General features: G+C 34.5%; 2 protein-coding genes and 1 pseudogene across 7 annotated transcripts; all 3 read right to left on the bottom strand.

The window, feature by feature from the left end:
• Positions 1–488: 488 nt before the first annotated feature.
• On the bottom strand, positions 489–3,979 carry LOC104750487 (glycerophosphodiester phosphodiesterase GDPDL1). 4 transcript variants are annotated; one of them, XR_015584518.1, is made up of 8 exons: positions 3,601–3,951; positions 3,159–3,452; positions 2,440–3,060; positions 2,315–2,353; positions 1,913–2,197; positions 1,574–1,766; positions 1,004–1,487; positions 489–915 (listed from the first exon to the last, which is right to left on the bottom strand). XR_015584518.1 is itself a non-coding variant. In XM_087491481.1 (8 exons), exons 1-8 carry the CDS (start codon positions 3,749–3,751, stop codon positions 638–640), a joined length of 2,298 nt encoding a protein of 765 aa, XP_087347607.1. In that variant the 5' UTR covers positions 3,752–3,979; the 3' UTR covers positions 489–637. The 4 variants fall into 4 exon arrangements, 2 of the variants coding, with proteins under 2 accessions (XP_087347607.1, XP_087347608.1); XR_015584519.1 differs by having other exon boundaries at positions 1,913–2,173; positions 3,601–3,933; XM_087491481.1 differs by having other exon boundaries at positions 1,621–1,766; positions 3,601–3,979.
• Positions 3,980–5,477: 1,498 nt separating this feature from the next.
• Positions 5,478–7,204, bottom strand: LOC104753645 (protein SUPPRESSOR OF NPR1-1 CONSTITUTIVE 4 pseudogene; annotated as a pseudogene). Its single transcript, XR_015585027.1, has 2 exons — positions 6,850–7,204; positions 5,478–6,626 (listed from the first exon to the last, which is right to left on the bottom strand). The product of XR_015585027.1 is annotated as a protein SUPPRESSOR OF NPR1-1 CONSTITUTIVE 4 pseudogene (transcript).
• Positions 7,205–11,370: 4,166 nt separating this feature from the next.
• On the bottom strand, positions 11,371–16,526 carry LOC104750488 (glycerophosphodiester phosphodiesterase GDPDL1-like). 2 transcript variants are annotated; one of them, XM_019238438.2, is made up of 4 exons: positions 16,215–16,526; positions 15,396–15,689; positions 15,246–15,301; positions 11,371–15,149 (listed from the first exon to the last, which is right to left on the bottom strand). In XM_019238438.2, exons 1-3 carry the CDS (start codon positions 16,303–16,305, stop codon positions 15,276–15,278), a joined length of 411 nt encoding a protein of 136 aa, XP_019093983.1. In that variant the 5' UTR covers positions 16,306–16,526; the 3' UTR covers positions 11,371–15,149; positions 15,246–15,275. The 2 variants fall into 2 exon arrangements, with proteins under 2 accessions (XP_019093983.1, XP_087347611.1); XM_087491485.1 differs by having other exon boundaries at positions 15,280–15,301.
• Positions 16,527–22,514: the final 5,988 nt, after the last annotated feature.

The raw sequence follows: 22,514 nt of genomic DNA, 5'->3' as shown, positions 1-22,514 counted from the left end.
GGGTGGACAGACAGGTTCGAGATCAGCTCCTTGCAATTGGGAGAATGGGGGATCACCGGTTTCAAACAGCTTTTCAGCTCTGGTTACAGTCACGTATTTAGTTTCTTTAGAAACGATTTTACGTTCAAAGTTCAGGGTTTTTTAAGTCTAAATTTCTCTTAATTCTGTTCTAAAACAGATGCACTAGTTGTAACAAAGTATTTTTTCTTTTGAATATAATTTAACATTTAAAAAAAAAAAAAAAAAAAAAAAAAAAAAAAAAAAAGATAAAACAGTTGCCAAACAATCATTTTCTCTGTTTTTTAGTTGTGGTTGTGCTATTGTGTTCGTGGTAAAGTGATTTCCAGCGTCTCCTTTTAGCGTTCAAGTCTTGTTGAGTAAAGACTGTAACCCTACAGTTGAAATTTATTGAACCCTAAGGATTTGATGTTGCTCATGATAAATTAATTAAAGGCAGCTTTAGACGATGGAGACAGAGTACCAACAGATTTAGGTGAGAGTATAGTGTAGTAAGTTACTACTAGTAACTATATTTATTTTTACATGTTTTAATTTATGGTAGCGAATTTTAAGATTTGAATGACACAAGTAGAAGAGAGGCAAAACCAGAGATGATATTAGCTAGATAAAAGGTTGATCACATAAGTAGAAGAGAGGCAAAACCCGAGAGGAGAATAGATAGAGTGAGTCGGATTTGTCCACTAGGTGCTTGTGCATTCTTTGATGGGGTTGAGGTTGGTGCTTTTGCTGTAACCGGAGGTAGTGGTGGCTCAATGAGGTCAGCATCTGTGATAATTAGATTTGGAGCTTCGGCCGGTGGTAAGGACAGAGGACTCACAACATCATGTAGGAGGTCACCGGGTTGAATAGGTAACATGTAAGGTGGAATTTCTTTTCTGCCCAAACATCGATTCCCTGAAGAAGATAAACAAAGTTAAGCATTATGTTAATATTTTTTTTTTTTGTTGTGAGACCCATTTGTTGTAGATTTTGAACCACTTACGTCTGTATCTTGCAGCTGTGAAAGGAAACTCTGTAATGGTTCCATTTATACCAGCTCCAGAGATATATGAGTTTAACTCAACAGTGGCGTCTGAAAAGAAGTCATATGCTTGAGATACAAACTCATTCCGAAACAGTTCCACATAAACCGAGAGCTTAGACTTCTGGAGTCTCTCCACAACATTGGGTTTCCCAGTGACAAACGCATCAGAGTCAGGAAAGACTGATGCTTTGTTGATGACAACAGCGTTAGCGAATTTCTTTATGCCTTCGATAGCATAGTCAAGAATTTCACCAATGGTTTCATCAATTTTGTAGACAGTCTCGTACTTGCACTGCTTCTTGAAGTCAACTAGAACCGAGCTGTTGGTTGACTGAATCATGACCTTTGGGGTTGTACTATTTTCGTAGCCAGTCTCTGTGAGTGTATCAAGAACTGCTTTAACCACATCAAGCCCTTGCTTTTCTCTCAGGTATGCTGCATTCTGAGGCGCAAAAAAAAAAAAAAAAAAAAACATCGGTTCCTATTAATAAAGTCTCAAGACTAAGAGGTACAGACACGAGAACCCACCTCTACTCTGATCAAAACACCGGAGAGGTACAGACACGAGAACCCACCTCTACTCTGATCAAAACACCGGAGAGAGAAGTGGAGTTTTTTGCTAATTCTAGGAACTCAGAAAGTGAAATAAGCTTCCCTGAATTTCTTTCATTCGGATTCCTAAACATATTGGAAGAATCCCTGAAGGGGTTTGATATAGCAGCTGCACAAAAACATGGGAGAATAGTTATATGTAACGTTTTTAAGTTAAGTAAGAGTAGAAACAGAAGCTCTCTTACTATATATAGAGAAAGCAGAACAGACAAGCGTTTTTCTGACACAAGTGCAATATTTAAAGCAGGAACTTACGAGTCAAGCTCTGGATCTCAGTCCATGTGAGACTAAAAGTGTATATTCCACCAACTGAGCTAATCTCAGGAACAGTAGTTGAACGGTTGCTAAACTGACTTTGGGCGACCGTTGTGCTGTCCTTGAGATCTACCGTCCTTTTGCAAAAGGGTTTACCCTCGCTGGACAACTGGACAGAGCAATCGATGACATCAACACCATCTTTAATTGCCTTCTCATATGCCAAGTTTGTACAACTAGGATAGTCCCCACTCGCACCACCTTTGGATATAACAAGAAAATCCACTGAGGAATGAACCATTTGGTAGATGCTTAAGTCAGTTATAAGACTGTTTTATATTTTTGTTCGGTTAGTAAGAACAGAAAACAAAAAAAAACACATGCACACACACATCTCATTACCTTGTTTTGTAGCGTTTCTGCCAACGTGGGCGAAGCAGTCTGAAATATATGTAAATGTTTGGTTTTAAGTATTTCCAGCAAATGTTTTAAGACGAAATTGTGAATGTATAAGAATTTTTGCTTACCAATGGATGTAGATGCAGTTAAGGGAAAATCAGAGAGCATGCCATCGACAGAGAAATCGCCATTGTCCACAAAAGATAGATACTCAGACACTGGATCGAAACTGTAGTTATAAGCAATATCAGCATCATTCGCGAAACCTGACACATATACTTCTAATCCTGCTTTGTGAGCATCTTGAACTAATGATGTAAGAGGAAGCAAGTACTGCTTGTCATCGAGTGGAAATATGTAAGACTTGGGAACAAGAATCTTTGAAGCAAACGTCTTGACAAAAGCTAGGTTACTCAAGATAGAAGCGTAGGTTCGGTTTGTTGACGGCTCGAAATCTTCTTTCCCAAGAAACTGAAACACAAAACTCGGCCCATTACGCTTGACACGGCCAGTAATTTTCTTAAAGAAATTCACTTCAGGAGAAGAGATGAAGTCAATGGAAACAGTTCTTGAAACTGATACAAGAAAACTGCTCATGCTTAAATTGTGTTGCTCGTAGAATGCATCGTGCTGAACGTTTAACCAAAAACCTCCTTGTGGCTTAATCTGCTCAGTTACACTTTGAATCGTGGAAATCAGATATCCATTTCCATCGAATTTATCTGATCGCGATAGTAGTCCTCGAATCACTGTGGTGAAAAGTAACGTGTAAAAAATTACAAGAAATACCAAACGTTTTGTTTTTGTAGCACTCTACAAAAGCACTAACTGAGTCATAAACACTTACAGGTTACATTCTCGAGATCTCTCAAGGTGGAATCAATGGTGAACCACCCCTGCGTAATGACTCCATTAACCGGGTAAGATTTTTGACCATTTGGGTAAACATATTGAATAGTTGAAGCATTGGCCAAATTTAAATTGGGGAAGCAAATCCCAATTCCATCTTTGGTTAGGTGAACATCACACCATAGAATAACATCGGCTACACTTGTCTGGATTGCAAGATTGTAAGCATCTAAACTCGAATCTGGTAATAATCCAGAAAACCCACCACGAGCAATCACAAGTGGAGCATCACCTGGTAATTAATAAAGACATAAGAGGTAATCCAAAAAGTTATATTTAGTAATTATTGGACTTGGTTATTAGAGAACTACTTTAAGTTCTCTTGGTTCAACATAATTTATTAAAAAGAAAGAAAGAGAGAAAGTGAGAGCAACTCTCACCACTGAGTGTCTGCCATCGACTTCTCGATCTTTGAGCATCGATTTGAGGAGCGAACAGTTGAATAAGAACTACACTACATAACAAAATCGTTGAAGAACGTAACAGTAACATCTTTGGATAACCTAGCCGGGTATCCGAACTACACCACATAATAATAGCGTTTAAAGCTTTTTTTTTTCTTCTTGATGTATAAACATTGAAGTCATAATGGAGAAATACAGAGAGACTAAGACTCGAGAACTGCTCTTTAATCAATTGGCCTTAGTCGTTGACTGAACAAATATAGGGAGACTCAAGACACAAGAGCATTGATAAATTGGCTTTATTAGTTTATTTATAATGGACCATTCAGAGCTCTTTTAAAAATCAAATGGCCTTATTAGTAGATAGAGACTCTTATTATAATCTCTCAAATATAATATTTTAGTAGTAATAATTTAATTTAATTAATTATTTCCATTTTGAACAAAAAATAAATAAATTTTAAACCAAATTTATATTAACATATATTTAATAGATCTCTCAATAGTTTTTCAACAGTTCTCATTTCTCCCATTTTTTTACTTTTCTTTTTAAAATTGTTGAGAATATTTGTGAACCTTCCATTACACATGCTCTTAGACTACTCCAAAATAATGGTCTCCTATTCATTTTGCTTGGACGTGATTTAAGGTGGTGAAGAAAAAGAACATTTGAATAGTATTTGTCATTTATTTGCCAGATCAACTATGCTAAGAGTATTCCCATCACACAACCTCTAGGGATGTCTTTTTATGAATGTCAAATAAATAATAATAATAATAAATTAAAAGAAAGAGAGAAGATTTAATCTTGAGATGAAGTGTCTGTGTCTTGACATCTAAAAACACAGACCCTGTTTTAAAAATCGTTAGGTGTTAGTAGGCTGTGAGGGAGCGCCTAACGATTAATCGGATTTAAATCAGGAATTAATCGGGGACTAGTTTTAGGGCTTTTATCTATTTATTTCTATAATAAGTTACAATTGTATAACATTACGAAGATTTAATCATAGTTTAGTGGTTTATGTGACTACATACAGTAAAGGTGTCCCGAGTTCAACTTATAGACGCTGAGTTTTGTGTTTTTTTGTCAATTTTATTTAATGAGGGGAAAATGGTCATTTTGACATCATTTTCTCTATAGTTATTGGTCCATGGCCATTTGTCTTTATTGGTCCATGGCCATTTGTCTTTTCCCCACCAATGGGAGGTATACTCCACTTATTTGTCATATTTTATTAGTTGATCTTGACCCTAGAAAAATGATACTGAGATGAAGGAAGATTAATTAATTGGGTTTTCCTCTTTTTTTTTCTCCAAAACATTATCTTTTAACACACAAGTACATGATCAAATCAGGGTTTATAAGCCTAAACTCGAAAACTTCAAAAACCCCAAACGGAACCGATATCACCTCTAACATATACCGTACTCTTTTATTGCTACCTCTTAAATCTGTTTATCTTCATCCTTTAAAGGGGATCTAAGAAGGTTTAGGAGAATTGAAAGGTAGCTCTTTATGGCTACTGTCTAAGACTTAGGATGGAAACTTTTCTTGTATATCAAACGGTCTTAGTTTCTCTTCAAACTAAATTAAAATTTAGCAATAATATAAGCAATAATGAATGTTTGTGTTGATGCTTACATTGCTATTACCCCACTATGAGTTTTGTTAATAAATGTGACAAAAGGGTTTTTTGCAAAGAACAACAAGGATAAAGTAGTAGTTTATTCAAACAGCTTGGATAATTTGTTGATGAAACTCAGAGTGTTGGTTTCATGTTTTCTTGTAACCCCTCAAAATGTTTTATCGCTATAGAAATCTATATTAACTAGGTCAACAAAGAAAAAAGATATAGTTCAACTCAAAAGCCCTTTGGTTAATCAAGAATGTTGATAATATATGACTTTTTGGATTATCTTTATGTGTAACCAGATATATCCTCTGAAAATGTTGAAAATTCTTGTACAGGCACCGTGGGAATTTGAAAAACAGGCCTAGGAGGGACTTCAAGAGCATCCAAGTTTCCTTCTATCATCTCTACAACTTTGTTCATCGGTGGACGATCTGGTGGGGAAGGCTGAATACACCATAGACTCACCAATGTCATCTTCTTTGCTATGTCTTCTTCTTCACAGGTAAATCCATTCCCATTAAGCCTTCCATTGTCTCCCTTCTCAAGATCCTTATAGATCCATTCAGGAAAGTACATAGTACTTGTGCTAGAAGTAGAGGACTGATTAGCTTTTTCTTTGTTCCTTGCACCGATCATATCAAGAACCAACATTCCATAGCTATAGACTTGTGCGACACATTCCCATAAACTCTGGAGATCATCTCCGGTGCAATGTACCCTATGGTACCTCTTGTGGCCACTATTGACAAGATGCTCCCTTTTTCTCACAGAGCTTAGCTAGGCCGAAATCCGAAACTTTGGGGCAGAGATCGTCATCTAAGAGTACATTTTATGGTTTAATGTCAAAATGTACAATCCTTGTCTTGCATCCATGGTGCAAGTACTCTAGACCACGAGCAACTCCTAGCGCAATATTATATAGCGCCGTCCAATCTAAATTCACTGAGCTCTTGCCTGAAATGAATTTATCAAGTGACCCATTTTCCAAAAATTCATAAATAATGCCTCTTTTAGAACCTTCAGAGCAGAAACCAAGCAAGGAGACAGTGTTGACATGAGAAGTTCTGCTCATGCTCGCAACTTCATTGATGAAGTCTTCACCATTACCCTTTGAATCTTTCAAGACCTTCACTGCAACCATACGGCTGTCACCAAGTGTTCCTCGATAAACAATCCCAAATCCGCCTGTCCCAACCACTTCTGCAAACGACTTTGTGATTCTCTTCACTTGTGTGTAACTATAGTGTTTAAGCGGGATAAGAGCCTTCAGGTTCCGGTGTCTCAATCTTATTTCTCTCACCCGAAGAAAACGGAGAAACAATGTTATTAACACCATAAACAAAAGAACCCCTGCTACTGAACCTGAAACTGAGAACCGGAAATAATTTATGAGTTAGTAATTTCTTTATTGATCTTGAATCGGGTACTATATATATTGTACCATCTTCTATCAATGGAATCAAGCATTTCCTTACATCGACAATATTCCTCGGGACACTGAGATAAAAAGTAACGAGTAAGAAATGACAAGAAACACCAAACTTTCTTTGTAACACTCTAAAAAAGCACCAACTGAGTCAAAACCACTTACATGTTACATTTTTGAGATCTTTCAATGTGGAATCAATGCTGAACCAACCCTGAGTAGTGACTCCATTAACCGGGTAAGATTTTTGACCATTTGGGTAAACAAATTGAACAGTTGAAGCATTGGCCAGATTTAAATCGGGGAAGCAAATCCCAACTCCATCTTTGGTTAGCTGAACATCACACCATAGAACAACATCGGCTACACTTGTCTGGATTGCAAGATTGTAAGCATCAATACTCGAATCTGGTAACAATCCAGAAAACCCACCACGAGCAATCACACGTGGAGCATCACCTGGTAAATAATGATAAATAATATTATGATAAACCTTTGTGCATACCACACCTAAACGTTTTTATTCTCCGAAAATGAGGTATAACATTAAAAAGAATCTTCAGTGGGCCTTGGGCATTTGTCCTCTCTGCTAAACATGAAATCAAATCTGTAGTGGGACTGAGATAGGAGACATGCCGGTAAACCAATACCATACTATCTTCATCCTTTCAAGCGACCATAGAGGGTTTAGTCGTTTAGGAGACTTGAAAAGTCAAAAAAAAAAAGACTTGAAAAGTCAATAACTAACTTTATCGCTCCACCGCTTGTAACTTTCAATTTCAAGTTTACATCAAACTAAATCAATTAAGTTTAGCAATAATGACCTAGCGAGTACTCGGATGAATGTTTGCGATCATGCTTCCATTGATCTGATCATGCTTCCATTGATCTGATCCCACAAATGAAAAGGTTTTAATCTTATATAATATGAAAAGATTTTTCTCACCTTTTGCTAAAGAGATGTTCTCTATCTTCTTCTTTTATTGTTTGAACCTAATTAATTAAATTCATTTGTATTTTAGACTTAATTAATTAGAGATACATAAAACAAACAAAAAACTCTTAACATTTTATTTTTCCCTTCTTCAATAAGAACCCGTTGTAGACTCCTATTGAATTCTGATCTAAAACCACCATTTATCAGTTTGTGCTCTCATCCTAGGAAAAACACTAATTATAATTTATTTTGAAATTATAAATATGGATTTCAATTTTATTATGATTCAGGACAAAAACGGATTCTCAAATATGTATAAAATTTATTTATGGGTTTCAATCTTATAAATGATTCATGGGCAAAAAAGGATTATAGATTTATGTGTTCACAAAATTCTTTTATAAATTCACAAATTTTTGGATTTTAATTTCTGCTTAGTTTATGGCCTTTATTTTATATAATCTAAAGGTCGGATGTTTTCCATAAGTAATTTGATAATTGCATACTCATGTATTCCCCATTAGATCTTACCAATTTTTTTTCATAAAAGTAGAATTCATTCTGTTTTCTATGAAATTAGAATTCAATCCCTAATTACTCTCCTTTTACAACAGTTTTTCAGTTATTATTATTTAATTTCAGTCTATAGGTTCCTATAAAGAATTATATTACTTTTATATATCTTTCCAAATTTGAATAGGTATTTTTGAATTACTTTTAAATTATATTTGCAGGTTATCATGTTTGTTGTTCACATTAATATCACATAAAAAATATTATATGAGAATTTATATAAATTTATTTATTCATTAGAGTGTTTATATATGTCTTTCCTATTCTCCATGAGCCGGTCTGGCAATTTTGGATGTCATACGCCAATACTTTTTAGTAACCTATTTTTATTATTGTAAACAAAATTATAAAATATACTAATATAAAAAAAATTATTTTCATTATTTTCATATTGTAGTTCGTTTTTTGCTTGCTGACATTTTTTTTTCTCTTTTCAATATTTTCATGTTCATTTAAATATTTATACGAAAATAAATATTATATTACCAAATAACTCATTATTCTTTTAAAACTTTCGAATATGGAAACTTTTTTGTTAGAGTTAATAACTGAACTTATAATTTTAATTTTAATATTTTCCTACATCAAAAAAAACCTAAAACTTTTGGCCTAAAATATGCCCCAAAAAAATGGATGCCCTAATCTTTAACTTCACTTGCTTGGTCTATGGGTAGAGCCTTGGACCATGTTTTATTTTTACTTCAGGGTTGTCATGTTTGTTGGTTGTGTTAATATTACTACGTTATGAGAAAAATGAACTATATCATGATTTAATATGTTGGGCATGTTAGGTTTTGTTCTTTTCTTATAGTTTACAATTTCAATTTTTTTTTTCTTTTTGGACATTCATGTGGTAAAGCAGGATAAAACTTCTCCTTATTGAATGATGCATATGAGTTTCTTCATTGTAAATTTAGTTTAGTGTTTTTTTTTTTTTGATTACTCAGGAGTGATCCTAAAGGCTTCCTAGGCCCAAAGACTAATCATATGCTTAAAAATCATGTTGTTAAGCTTGTGATGTCTTTTTATTCATGGTACGATATGAGTTGCATTTTTCTATACTATATCTAATTAATTTGACTTCTATAGTTTTGAGTAGTATATGCTAATTTTATATTGGTATCACATATTTTTAAGAATCTTAGTATCAAATAGCTTTAGAATTAACCATTTTAGAAATAAAAGAACAAAAAAAATTCCTATAACATTTTCTACTTTCACATATAATAGTTACTTTCTAAGAAATTTTATTATTATGACATTTGACATTATAATATTCTACGGTTTGTCTTCTAAGTAGATACAACAAAATGATTATTCCTTTTATTCAGTTGCATCTATGATGCTGATGAAATAAAACCATTGCATGTTTATACTCATCCAAAAATTAGTGTAATTTTTTATAACTTTATTTACTTGGATTCATTTTTATTATTAAAATTTTGTAAAAACAATTTTAATTTTTATTAGAATGTATAAATAAAAAATTATATATGAGGAAGCAATGTGATTGCACTTTTTACCTCACTAAAAATTACTTAGTAAAAATATTTATTAAGTTCATTTTTTTATCTAAATTTTATATTTAGATTGTATTCATGTAAGTTATATTCCAAAATTACATTTTCTATATATTTTGAACTCGTAATAGAAATTGTGCAAATACAAGTGAAAAAAGAAAAAAAAAATGGTAAATTCTTAAGACCATGTGCTTTGGTAGTTTATCATAGTGTTTCTAATAATTATAATAAATAAAAAAGAATAATATTATTTTAATTAAAAAAGGGAAAATCGATTCTCAAGGTTTAACATATAATGGACACATGTCATTATCTAAGTAGCTAGATTTAATTATAATAAACTAAATCCACCAAAATTTAAAATCTTATTTAAATATTTTATTTTGTTATTTTTTAATTTCTAAATTATTTATAAGTCATAAAATAAAGTTAGCTTTCTAACAAGTTCCATTATGCATAATTTTAAACAAAATTTTTATCTTATTTAAAATTAATATTAGTTGATGCAATAAAAATATTAGTATGATTAAACAAATTATGAGAGTTGTAAAAAAAATTAGTATCGTGAAACTTTCAAAAACTATATTAGTATATATACTTTTATTACTGATAATACATATATGATATGAAATATAACTACTTAATAAAATTAAATATAATTAATAAATAATTTAATATATTTTAAAATATTAATAATTTTGTATTTATTATGTAAGATCAAATGCAAAGAAAAATAACAAAATAAGTATTCAAATAAAATTATATTAAAAATATTAAGTTACATTAAAAATAAAAATATTATATTGACGAGAAACTCATCAATTAACACACAATATTAGAAAGATGTTCTCAAATTTCTCTACATTAAAAAATAAGATTATATGATGAAAAAACTTAATGAGTTTCTCACTAATGCACATGCTCTAATATGTATTGAAAATCTAAAGGGAGAAAAAACTATATCTAATATGCAATCAAAATTTTCTCTATGTCTTGAAATACTCAAATCAATATATAGAAGGAAAACTCAAGTAACACTAAACAAATGAACCCAAAAAAACTAAAATGATCAGTATATTTTTAAAATCACAAAAAGAACCATTGCTGAATAAACAAATAAAAACTAATAATTTCCAAATTACTAAAATTGAACAACATTGTAAGGTAAACTCGTGGGTGGAGGGAGAATGAAAACGTGAGTGGAGGGAGAATGAAAACGAGAGTGGAGGGAGAGTGAAATTTCACAAAGTGTTAAGCGGAACAAAATAATCTTAGTGAAATTTCACTTTCCCTCCACTTTCGTTTTCATTCTCCCTCCACTCACGTTTTCACTCTCCCTCTCGCTTAATTTCAGCTTGTCTCTCTCTCTCTCTCCCTCTGGTTTCACTTTCTAATTTCGCATCGACATCGATTTTAATCTCTCTCCCTCTCGTTTTCATTCTCTTTCTTCCTCTGGTTTCACTTTCTAATCTCGATTTTAATCGAAATTGATTTACAAAGCTGTCTGTCTCTTAGTCATCATCGACATCGATTTCCATAGATAGAGTAAAAGTTTTCGATTAAAGGTTAGTTTTGGTTATTCAAGTTTTTGATTTCATATATATTTTAGGGTTTACATACAGATTGTCGAGAGAAGGGTTTTTGAAATTTTTAGGATTTTTCTTTCAATTTGGGGCTAATATTTTAGGATTATCGTTTCAATTTGGGTCAAATTTACTAGGGTTTTGTTTCAATTAGGGATTTCAATTTAGTTTAATGTTTTTGTTTCACTGTTACTGTGTCTAATTTCACAAATTTGTTGTCGTACGACTTTGGTCTGGGAGCTGTTGCAGTGTTACAATATGGACAAGTCTTGGTTTTGGCTTCCGAGGTACTGGCAAGTATTTTACTTTTGTCTAAACTTTCAACACAGGTTATAATGCTAATCAAACTTTGAATATTTTTTTTTAAATTATAGAGCAAGCATTGAGTATGAGGAACGTGCACATGCTTTTGTGTTTCAATCGGCAAAGAGGTTGGGTAATACTTTGCAAATGTTCTGTCCATGTATCGATTGCCGGAATGTAAATCATCAAGATATAAACACGGTAATGGATCATTTGGTAATTAGAGGTATGGATCAGAAGTACAAGAGGAATACTTGTTGGAGCATTCATGGAGACATAAGGGTGGTGGAAGTTCAAATTGCGGATGGGTCTGGTCTAAAGATTACTCATACGGGTTCCACTTTACTCCCTACACCTTCTAGTTCTCTTGCTTTAAAAGATGTTCTCTATGTTCTGATCTTTGCAAGAATCTTATTTCGGTGTATCGTTTGTGTAACGCTCATAAGGTTTTTGTGGAATTCTATCCTGCATATTTTCAGGTGAGGGATCTGAGCACGGGGGTCCGGTTACTCCAAGGCTGAACTAGGAACGGGTTGTATGAATGGCCGGTGAACCATAATACCATTAACGTCTTCTCCGCAACAACATCACCACAAACCGACCTCTTTTCATGGCATTTTTCGACTAGGGCATCCTTCCTTCTCAGTTTTAAAATCTATTGTTTCTCAGTTTTCATTACCTATTTCTTCTTCCACACAAAACCAGTTATCTTGTTCAGATTGTCTTCTTAATAAGAGTCACAAGCTCCCATTTTCTTCAAACACAATCATATCCACACAACCCCTTGAATACGTTTACACTGATGTTTGGTCCTCACCCATCATTTCCACTGAAAATTTCAAGTATTATCTTATATTCGTTGATCACTTTACTCGTTACACTTGGCTATATCCGTTAAAACTCAAATCCCAAGTCAAAGATGTCTTCATTGCCTTTAAGGCTTTGGTCGAGAATCGGTTCCAAACATGGATGCGTACGTTGTATTCAGACAACGGTGGTGAGTTTATTGCGCTGCGGACGTTTCTGGCATTACATGGTATCTCACATTTCACTACGCCACCTCATACGCCTGAGCATAATGGTATTTCAGAGCGGAAACATAGACATATTGTTGAAACAGGGTTGTCTATGCTAAGTCACGCCTCTGTCCCACCAAGTTATTGGCCTTACGAATTTGCTACGGCGGTGTACCTGATTAATCGCCTCCCTACAGATTTTCTTGGTGGAGAGTCTCCCTATCACAAGCTGTTTCAAACACATCCTAACTATCTTAAACTCAAGGTGTTTGGCTGCATGTGTTATCCTTGGCTTCGACCCTATCGGCACAACAAACTTGAACCGCGGTCTGCTCCATTTGTGTTTCTCGGTTACTCTCTAACACAGAGTGCATATTTATGTTTTGATGCTGTCAATGGAAGACTCTACACATTGCGGCATGTCCAATTTGTTGAGACAATGTTTCTGTTTGCTGAGATTTCAGTGCCGACCGCTACCACTACACCGCTGGTCGTCACCGTATCTCCTCATCACTCGATTACGATTCCGATGTCACATATACCATCTCCGCTGTCTCCGGTTCCTTCACCAGTTCCCTTGGCTTCCTGCCCATGCTCTGATCCTCATCATTCATCTTCGGCTCCAACGTCATCACCCACAATGGAGTCTCCAGCCTCGTCATCCTCATCCGCTTCTTCGGCTCATGAAACTAGAACGAAACGGGCACAAGATGGGCTTCATTTGCAGCCATCTCCAGGCCCAACAGATCATTCTGCATCCGCCAGCCCAATTACCACTCCATCGAGCCCATAAGCACCAAACTCCAGTCCACTCCCAACACCGACTCTGTCTATGAGTTCGATTTCTTCTTCTTCTTCTGAACAGGAAATCTTTAAGACCTCATCACCGGTTGTTGCTCCGTCACCTCCACCACTAGTGGAACCACCACGTCATTCTATGCAGACTCGCTCCAAAAACAACATTCACAAGCCAAACACAAAGTATGGTCTTGTGGCTCTAACTTCGCCGTCCATTCCGACTACGGTTGCTCAGGCCCTACGTGATCCAAATTGGCGAGCTGCTATGGTTGAAGAAATTAACGCTCAGCTCAGGGAGCACTCATGGGATCTTACTCCTCCATCTTCATTGCAGAATGTTATAACCTGTAAGTGGATATTCACACTTAAAAATCATCTGGATGGTTCTATTGCTCAGTACAAAGCTAGACTAGTTGCACGAGGATTTAATCAGCAATATGGGGTTGACTATTCAGAAACTTTTAGTCCGGTAATAAAATCAACTACAATCCGCCTTGTTTTGGAGATTGCTGTGAAGAAGAATTGGGAAATTCATCAAGTAGATGTCAATAATGCCTTCCTACAAGGCACTTTACATGAGGAGGTATATGTTTCCCAGCGTCCAGGTTTTGTTGATCGCGATCGTCCTCACCACGTCTGTCGACTGCGGAAAGCTCTCTATGGCTTGAAACAAGCTCCGCGTGCTTGGTATCAAGAGTTGCGTCAATTTCTGCTTGAATCCGGGTACAAGACATCGGTTGGGGATAACAGCTTGTTCGTCTACAAACATGGCACATCACATGTTTATGTTCTTGTCTATGTAGATGATATTATCATCACGGGTCCTCCTAATCTGTTTAGTGCTTTCAACTCCTCACTCGCTCGTCGATTCTCTCTCAAGGACCTCGGTCCCTTGAGCTACTTTCTGGGTATAGAGGCCACACGCACTTCGACTGCTCTGCATTTGATGCAACAGAAATATATTATGGATCTTTTGGCTAAAACGGGGATGCAACATGCTAAACCGGTTCCAACACCAATGTCCTCATCCACTCAGCTCACGGTTCTTTCCGGAACACCACTCGCTGATGCCAAAGAATATAGAATGGTTGTGGGGAGTTTGCAGTACCTCGCCTTTACACGACCGAATATTGCTTTTCCGGTCTCTCCCAGTTTATGCATAAGCCTACAAATGTACATTGGCAAGCTGTAAAGCGGGTACTACGGTATCTTGCTGGAACTAGTTCACATGGTATATTCCTCCGTCGGGATCCTCCTCTCACTGTTCATGCTTTTTTGGATGCATACTGGGGGCGTGACACAGCGAATTATGTCTCTACAAATGCCTACATCATCTACTTTGGTGGTAGTCCTGTGTCGTGGTCTTCCAAGAAACAGAGGAGTGTCTCTCGCTCCTCGACTGAAGCCGAATACATAGCGGTTGCAAACACCGTGTCTGAACTCAAGTGGATTTGCTTGCTTTTAACGGAATTAGGTATTACTCTACCTGTGGCTCCTGTGATCTATTGTGACAATATTGGAGCAACATACCTTTGTGCAAACCCGGTTTTTCATTCTAAGATGAAGCATGTGGGGATTGACTACCATTTTGTTCGGGAAAATATCCAATCCGGCACACTACGAGTCGCTCACAGTTCAGGTGATGATCAGCTTGCGGATGCGCTCACAAAACCACTTCCCCCACCACAGTTTCGGGACTTGAATTTCAAGATTGGAGTCAAGAAATTGCCTCCATCTTGAGGGGGCGTATATAGAAGAGAAGTATAAGAGAGGTTAAATAAGTAATTAGTAGTGTGCAAAACCCTTATGTAAATGACTATATATATTGTACCATCTTCTATCAATGGAATCAAGCATTTCTTTACATCGACAATATTCCTCGGGACACTGAGATAAAAAGTAACGAGTAAGAAATGACAAGAAACACCAAACTTTCTTTGTAACACTCTAAAAAAGCACCAACTGAGTCAAAACCACTTACATGTTACATTTTTGAGATCTTTCAATGTGGAATCAATGGTGAACCAACCCTGAGTAGTGACTCCATTAATCGGGTAAGATTTTTGACCATTTGGGTAAACAAATTGAACAGTTGAAGCATTGGCCAGGTTTAAATCGGGGAAGCAAATCCCAAATCCATCTTTGGTTAGCTGAACATCACACCATAGAACAACATCGGCTACACTTGTCTGGATTGCAAGATTGTAAGCATCAATACTCGAATCTGGTAACAATCCAGAAAACCCACCACGAGCAATCACACGTGGAGCATCACCTGGTAAATAAATAAATAAAACGTCATCCTAAGTTACTTTTAATACGTGGAACAGTATTATGATCCCATAATCAAAGTAATTACTTGACTTTAAATATTTGGGAACTATCTATAATTAATCCCAACTCTAATACATATATGGATAAAGCAAGAAAGTTACTTGAATACTAAATCAAAAGTTTCTTGAAAACAATGCACAAAAGGAGAGTAAATGAGAACAACTCTTGCCAGTGAGCGTCTGCCATCCGCTTCTTGATCTTTGTTAAATAAAACGTGATCTTTAATACTTGGATTCAAAAGTGTTTATGCTCCAATAATCAAAGTAATTGTTGGACTTTTAATATTTGGGAACTGTCCTTTATCGAATAAACATAAAGTTAAGTTAACTTTTCATCAAATGTTCTCCTTAAAATCAAAGTGAGTTCTTCTACATATTTGGGTAAAGCAAGAAAGTTACTAGAGTACTAAATCAAAGTTTCTTGGAAACCATGCACAAAAGAAAGAGAAAGTGAGAGCAACTCTCACCACTGAGCGTCTGCCATCGACTTGTAGATCTTTCAGCATCAATTTGAGCAGCAAACAGCTGAATCATAACGACACCACAGAATAAAATCATTGACGATCGAATTACAAGCTTTATCGGTAACTTCACCAGCTTCTTATTTTGTTTAAATTTAATCTTTTAATGCATAAGCATATATGTGTACTCATAGTGGAGAAATACACAGAGACGCAAGAGACATCTTTAATCAAATGGCTTTATTAGTTGACTCATGGTGGACAAATACAGAGAGTCTCAAGAGCATCTATTTTTTTGGTTAAAAAATATTTTTTCCTTCTTAAAATTATATACAAAAGCCTTGCGAGTAAATACTCTTTAAACCTTTTTTTGAAAATTAAGACTCTTTAATCTTTTAAGTTTTAATTATTCCTGTTGTTTAGTTGACTTGTCTCTTCATTAAGTTTTTTTCAAGCAAAAACACACATAATTTCATTGCCTGTTAGAAAAAAACAAAAGAATGGTACTGGTCTTATTACTATACTAGATTAAGACCCGTGCTAGAGCACATATTGAAATTCATTATATTTATATTGTATTTTTTATATAAAATATAATTTATGTTATTGTTTTATGCTAAATATGAAAGTTTGAAAAAACACTTGTTTTGTAAGTTTTACATTGTTAATGAGTCTAGATAAGTACCCGTGCTATAACACTGGTTAAATTTTATTTCGTAATCTATCTTGTAACCCACTATTTAACTTGTAACCAATAAATCTATCAATTTCGTAATCTATTTTGGTTAACGTTGTGGTTTATCGATAAAATCTGTGGAAAATAAATTTGTAATATTGTGTTTCAAAATCTTTGGAAACAACATGATAGAGGACTAAAATCTTCCAAAAATACAGTTAGGAATATCCATGATTTTATTTGTTACCATTAATATATCAATTATCAATTTGGAATATCCCTAATATTTAGGTGTAACCATTAATATTAATATATGAATTAATCTATAACCTATTTATAACCTATTTGTAAATTGTAACCATTTGTAACCATTTATTAAAAATATAAAGTCTACAAAAACTATATTGTGTACTTCCCTTTTATTAAAAAGGGGATAGCTAGATTATCTCCTATATTAACTATAATAAATAATCTTTACCTTTCAGTTATTCTCTTGTTACGATTTACAAAACCTTTGTTGATTTGATACTTATTATAATTTTTTTAAGTTAAAACACAAATTTTAAGACTTTTTAAGTGTCTTTGTTATTATTATTTTATCTTTTATTAATTGACTCAAACAAGTCAATGCGAAAGAACATTGTCTACATAAGTAACTAAACGCAATACAGAGTGAATACGTCGCGCTTTATCCGTTTTACCGTTCTGAGAACAACAAGTGAAGACTAAGGAAAGGAAACTTTTTTTAAGTTTGGGTTGACAATTTTAGTTCATAGCGTATAGTTTTTAAAGGTGGGTTTAGTATTTAAGATTTAGGAATCAGTATTTAATATTGAAATTTTAGTTCAATTTTTTGGTGTATTTTAATGGTATTTTTGAAAACACACATTTTAATGATATTTTAAAATAAAAACTAAAATGTGGTATTTTAAAAAAAGACTTATTTTAATAGTATTTATAAAATTACCTCTAAAGATAAATTTATTTTTGGATTTTCTTTGCTCACATCAAATTGCTAGGCGATTCATTAGGTTGACAAAAAAATGAGACTATTCATTAAAATTCTCTACCACACAAACACATATTTTATCAAAAACACTCTTCAGAAAAGAAAAACATTTACGACCGATGGCATTAAAAATTTAATTTACTTTCCCAATTATTTTTTTTTAAAAATATTATTGCTAAAATTATTCCAAGCTTCTATTCATATTTTTTTTAAAGGCATTTAAGGAATTACTTAAAGTATTACGTAGGAAGCTTGCTCGTCTAATAAGTCCAGCTATTAACGAAAATTATAATAATGTCTTTGTCCTTCTTCATGAATTTTTTCTCCCATTTTTTACATTGTGAAATCATTTATCCGGGTTTGGTATCCGCATCTATGACTCCATTCGTTTTATCATATAATTTTCAAGAGGGATCATCTCAAAACTCCCTAATTTTTTTTTGCAGATCTCTTCTCTATTCTTCATATCATCTCTTTTTTTAATAACTTGTAGTGAGACAATTTTACCCTTCTCATTTTATATATACTATTAATTTTTTTTAAAAAGACATAAAAACATAAAAAAATAAAATCGAGCTCGCTCGCGACTTTTCTCTCTTAGGTTCAGCCGCCAACAATTCTTCCGTTGTCGGAGCTTTTACTGCTGTCGTTTCTTCACCAACTCTAGTTGAATCAAGTGCTTTTTCAAAATGAAGGTGCGTTTTTCACATTAAAGTATCTTTTGATTGAATTTGTTTTTTGATTTGAAAATTTAAAAATTCAATTGGTTTTTGATTGAAGAAAGCTTAGCACTTGGGTGTTTTACGAAGATTTATGGGTCGATTGAGCTATCTATTATATAAGAAGGGATTTGGATTTGGATTTCAGTGAAGTATAGAGATTAAATTAGAACTCGTTTACCATTCGATTAGATTTTGATAGGAAAAAAGAGAGAAGGTGGTGAAACCGGTAATACTTGTATATTTAGTAAAACTATTAATACGGATTCATGTAGTACAACTAGTAAAACTAGTAGTACTAATTTAGTTTTTTATTGATACTAGATTTTTTGTATCTATCCTAGCAGGTTCAATTAACCTTATATAGTTGTAATACTTTAATTTGTCAATCCAGTTGGGAACTTCGCTGTCACTCAAGATGAAATCAAAGTATCACAAGTCAAGCCAATTCAAAGAGTGGGTTTGTATCTAACAATCCTAGAATGGTTGAAACACAAAACAAAAATGAACTACAAGATTAGAAACAAACATGCATGAACATGAATGAGTAAAAACAGAAACGATTCCAAGCATGAACTAAATAGCAAGAACAGAAAACAGTCTCACGCATGCAAATACAATCAGAAAGATAGAGGTCCTAAGTATGGGAGTAATTGATGTAGGCAGAGTCTCCTAGTCTACACAGTGTTTAACATACCACAATCAAACTATCCCTAAACAATGAACATCACGACTCAACTAATCCGATCTCTTGACGAACCAGTTCATTAACATCAACAAACACCCTAGACAACTAATCTCTTGGGCTAGGAATGTAAGTCTCTAGCACTAGCTAGGTCAGACATTTCATCAAACATCTTTTGGGTGTAAAAATGTCTAAAACCGAGTTCCAATTGATCAGAGAGAAACTATTATTTCTAACTCTAGTCCAAAAGGGAAACATACAGAAACACCCTATATACTAAGATTCTCCACCTAATCTATCATATCCTCAAAAACACTAACACTACTCAAACCCAGACTACATGACACTCAAGAACACTAATCCAGAAAATATTGAAACAAGCATGATTAAATAGATGGAGATGAGATAAACAAATTTGTAGAAGAATTCAAATGCTAAAACTGAAAAGATTAAGAGAAATTTTGTTTACAAACTCAGAAAATGTTTTGGTGGCTACTCATAAACTCTAGGATAAAATTTATGTCCCTTGGGTAAAGACTTAAGAGAGTATTTGTAGAAAAACATTGAAAACCCTAAAACATAAAACGACAATATAGAGAGGCGGTTTGGGAATCGGGTTGGCTGAGTCGGACCATCTTCTTTCCTGATGTGTGCGGTCTAGATCATTCACCGCTCTTAGACAAAAATCATCGACACCCATAACATTATCCCCCGAGTCTTTTGTCTGACCTACAATGATACTTCCTAGGAAGAAGAGGACCGCCATCTTCAACCTACCACGAGAACGACCTGGTTCTATTTCCTATAGATTTTTTCTCCCATCTTGAAGTCTAACCTTTTATTATTTACAAAATACTTATTTTTCAAGTGTTACTGCCCCCTTCCATTAAAGAAAGGGAATTTTGTGATTGTCTGAATTTTTTAAGGAAATTTTGAGATGAAAACTCATTTTTTTTTTGTATGAATGTAAAATTATATTCAACAAAAAGACTGTTTTACAATAAATGCAACTTCAAGCTGAGAGTTTAAATAAAATGGCTAATGATCTAGCTACTAATTATGATTTTGAAACCAAAAAAGAAGACCATCCGCACAGGCTGGAATGCTTGACATTGCATTCAGACGGTTGCGAGCGTGAATCATGGCGATGAGAACACGGTGCGGAGTTGCATTGTCACCATGTCGCCGACGATTCCGTTCAGTCCAAATACTATGGAGTGTGAGCTGAAAGGTGTACCGTAACACAAATGTGTGTAGAAGACCAGTTGTATCAACAAGGATGGGTAGAAGGGAGTCCCAACTCGTTGTGAACCGGTTACCTAGAATCTTTCCAGTGTGAGCTGACCACACGTAGGAGGAGTATGGACAGCAGAAAAACAAGTGGTCCCGAGTTTCAACAGCCGCCTCGCAGAGCACACATGTTTCGTTGGCAGAGCTATTCCATTTCCCTGTTGCTAAACGATTAAGAATTGCACGCCAGGTGATGAAAGAGTATTTAGGAGTAGAGTATTTAAATTAGACAGACTTGTACCACACACAAACCGGTAGTGACTGCCGTACCAAATGCCAAGTATCATGTGAGGTGAAGCGAGGCTTGAACTCACCAGTTTTCGTTTTCCAAAGGGAGACATCGTGACCAGTGGTTAGCCGAAGAGACTCCATCGGATCCTCAATCTGAGTTAGAATATGAACCCAATGTCGACGTCGAGAGTGAGTGGACACGACTGTAGCTACAAGACAATGGAGTGATATAGCCATATCTATAGTACCACGAGGTCCCAAAAGATCGATGAGCCGCCCTAGGGGGGACCAGATATCATACCAGAAAAAGCATTTGTACCTGAACGAACTTCCCTTTTGTGAAAGACATGGCCTTGTCTCTATATTTCAAGAGTTTTCGTCATATCCATGAGTCTGAGCAGGTCTTATCTTTAACTGACCACAAATTTTTCCCCCGAAGTTGAGTAGTGCGAGACCAATTAACCCACAATGAATCTTTGGCTGAGAGCAACCGCCAAATAAGCTTTAAAAGACTTTGTTCGATTCTGAGAGAAACCAAACACCTAAGCCACCTTATTTTCCCAAACAACCTTAGATTTTTGAGGATTTAAAGCTGGACCCGACCATAGGAAATCCAAGAATCTTTCAATCTCAGTAATACACTTTTTCAGCAACCGAAAAGCAGAGAGCCAAAGATTGGTGAGGCTTGTAAGGACTGACTGGATATGTTGGAGACGACCAGCAAAGGAGAGAAAATGATGCAATCCTAGAAATATCAACTCATCACGAATTGGTTCAAGGAAACTCAAGATCAAATTATAAAGAAGTTTCTAGAAGACAATCAATTCATGGCTACATCAAGAAAGTGTCTAGATACAAAGAACCAATCTCCATCAATGATGATTGATAAAATATCTCAAATTTATTGTTGATTTATTTATGTAATTAATTTGATTTATTTTGTATTTATGTTATTGATTTGTAAATTGAGCCTATATAAGCTCATGTTTCCCTTCATTATAAAGATATAGAATATTTTTGGAAAAATAATAGAGAGAGTTTTCTCACTTTGAAGCTTAGACTTTTGTTTTACTTGTCTTTTCTATTGTGTGTGATTCCTTTAGAAAACAAGTTGAATCTTTATCTTTGTGTGTGATTCACTTAGATATTGATTTGTGTTCTTATCACAAAGTAATTCCGCAACTTTGTGTGGCGAACTTTGATCCATCATTCATCTCCATCCTATCCGAGTTAGTTAGAGAGGTCCTTTAGACCAACTATCGACTCACCCCTATTTTGGCTCATATCTTTTTGGTATCAGAGCTAAAAGCTCCTATCTCTTATTGTTTCATTTTAGCTTTATTTGAAAAAAAAATCATTTTTGCTTTATTTAAATCGTTTAAAAAAATAGTACAAAAAAATTTCTTTTTTATTTGCTGAATTTCAGTTTTATTTAAAAAAAAAATACAAAATAACTTTGTTTTGATTTGTTGACTTTCAGTTTTATTTGGAACAAAAAAATTGCTTTGTTTTCATTCTATTTTTCAATATAAAAAAAATGCAAACTTTGGTTTTAGTTTTGAGGACAAAACCTTTTCAAGAAGGAGAGAGTGATGCAATCCTAGAAATATCAACTCATCAAGAATTGGTTCAAGGAAAATCAAGATCAAATTATAAAGAAGTTTCTAGAAGACAATCAATTCATGGCTACATCAAG

Source organism: Camelina sativa, chromosome 16 (assembly GCF_030686135.1).
Source record: "Camelina sativa cultivar CO46 ecotype springtype chromosome 16, ASM3068613v1".
In the NCBI taxonomy this organism is placed as follows: domain Eukaryota; kingdom Viridiplantae; phylum Streptophyta; class Magnoliopsida; order Brassicales; family Brassicaceae; genus Camelina; species Camelina sativa.
This window is presented reverse-complemented; position numbering and strand designations above follow the sequence as displayed.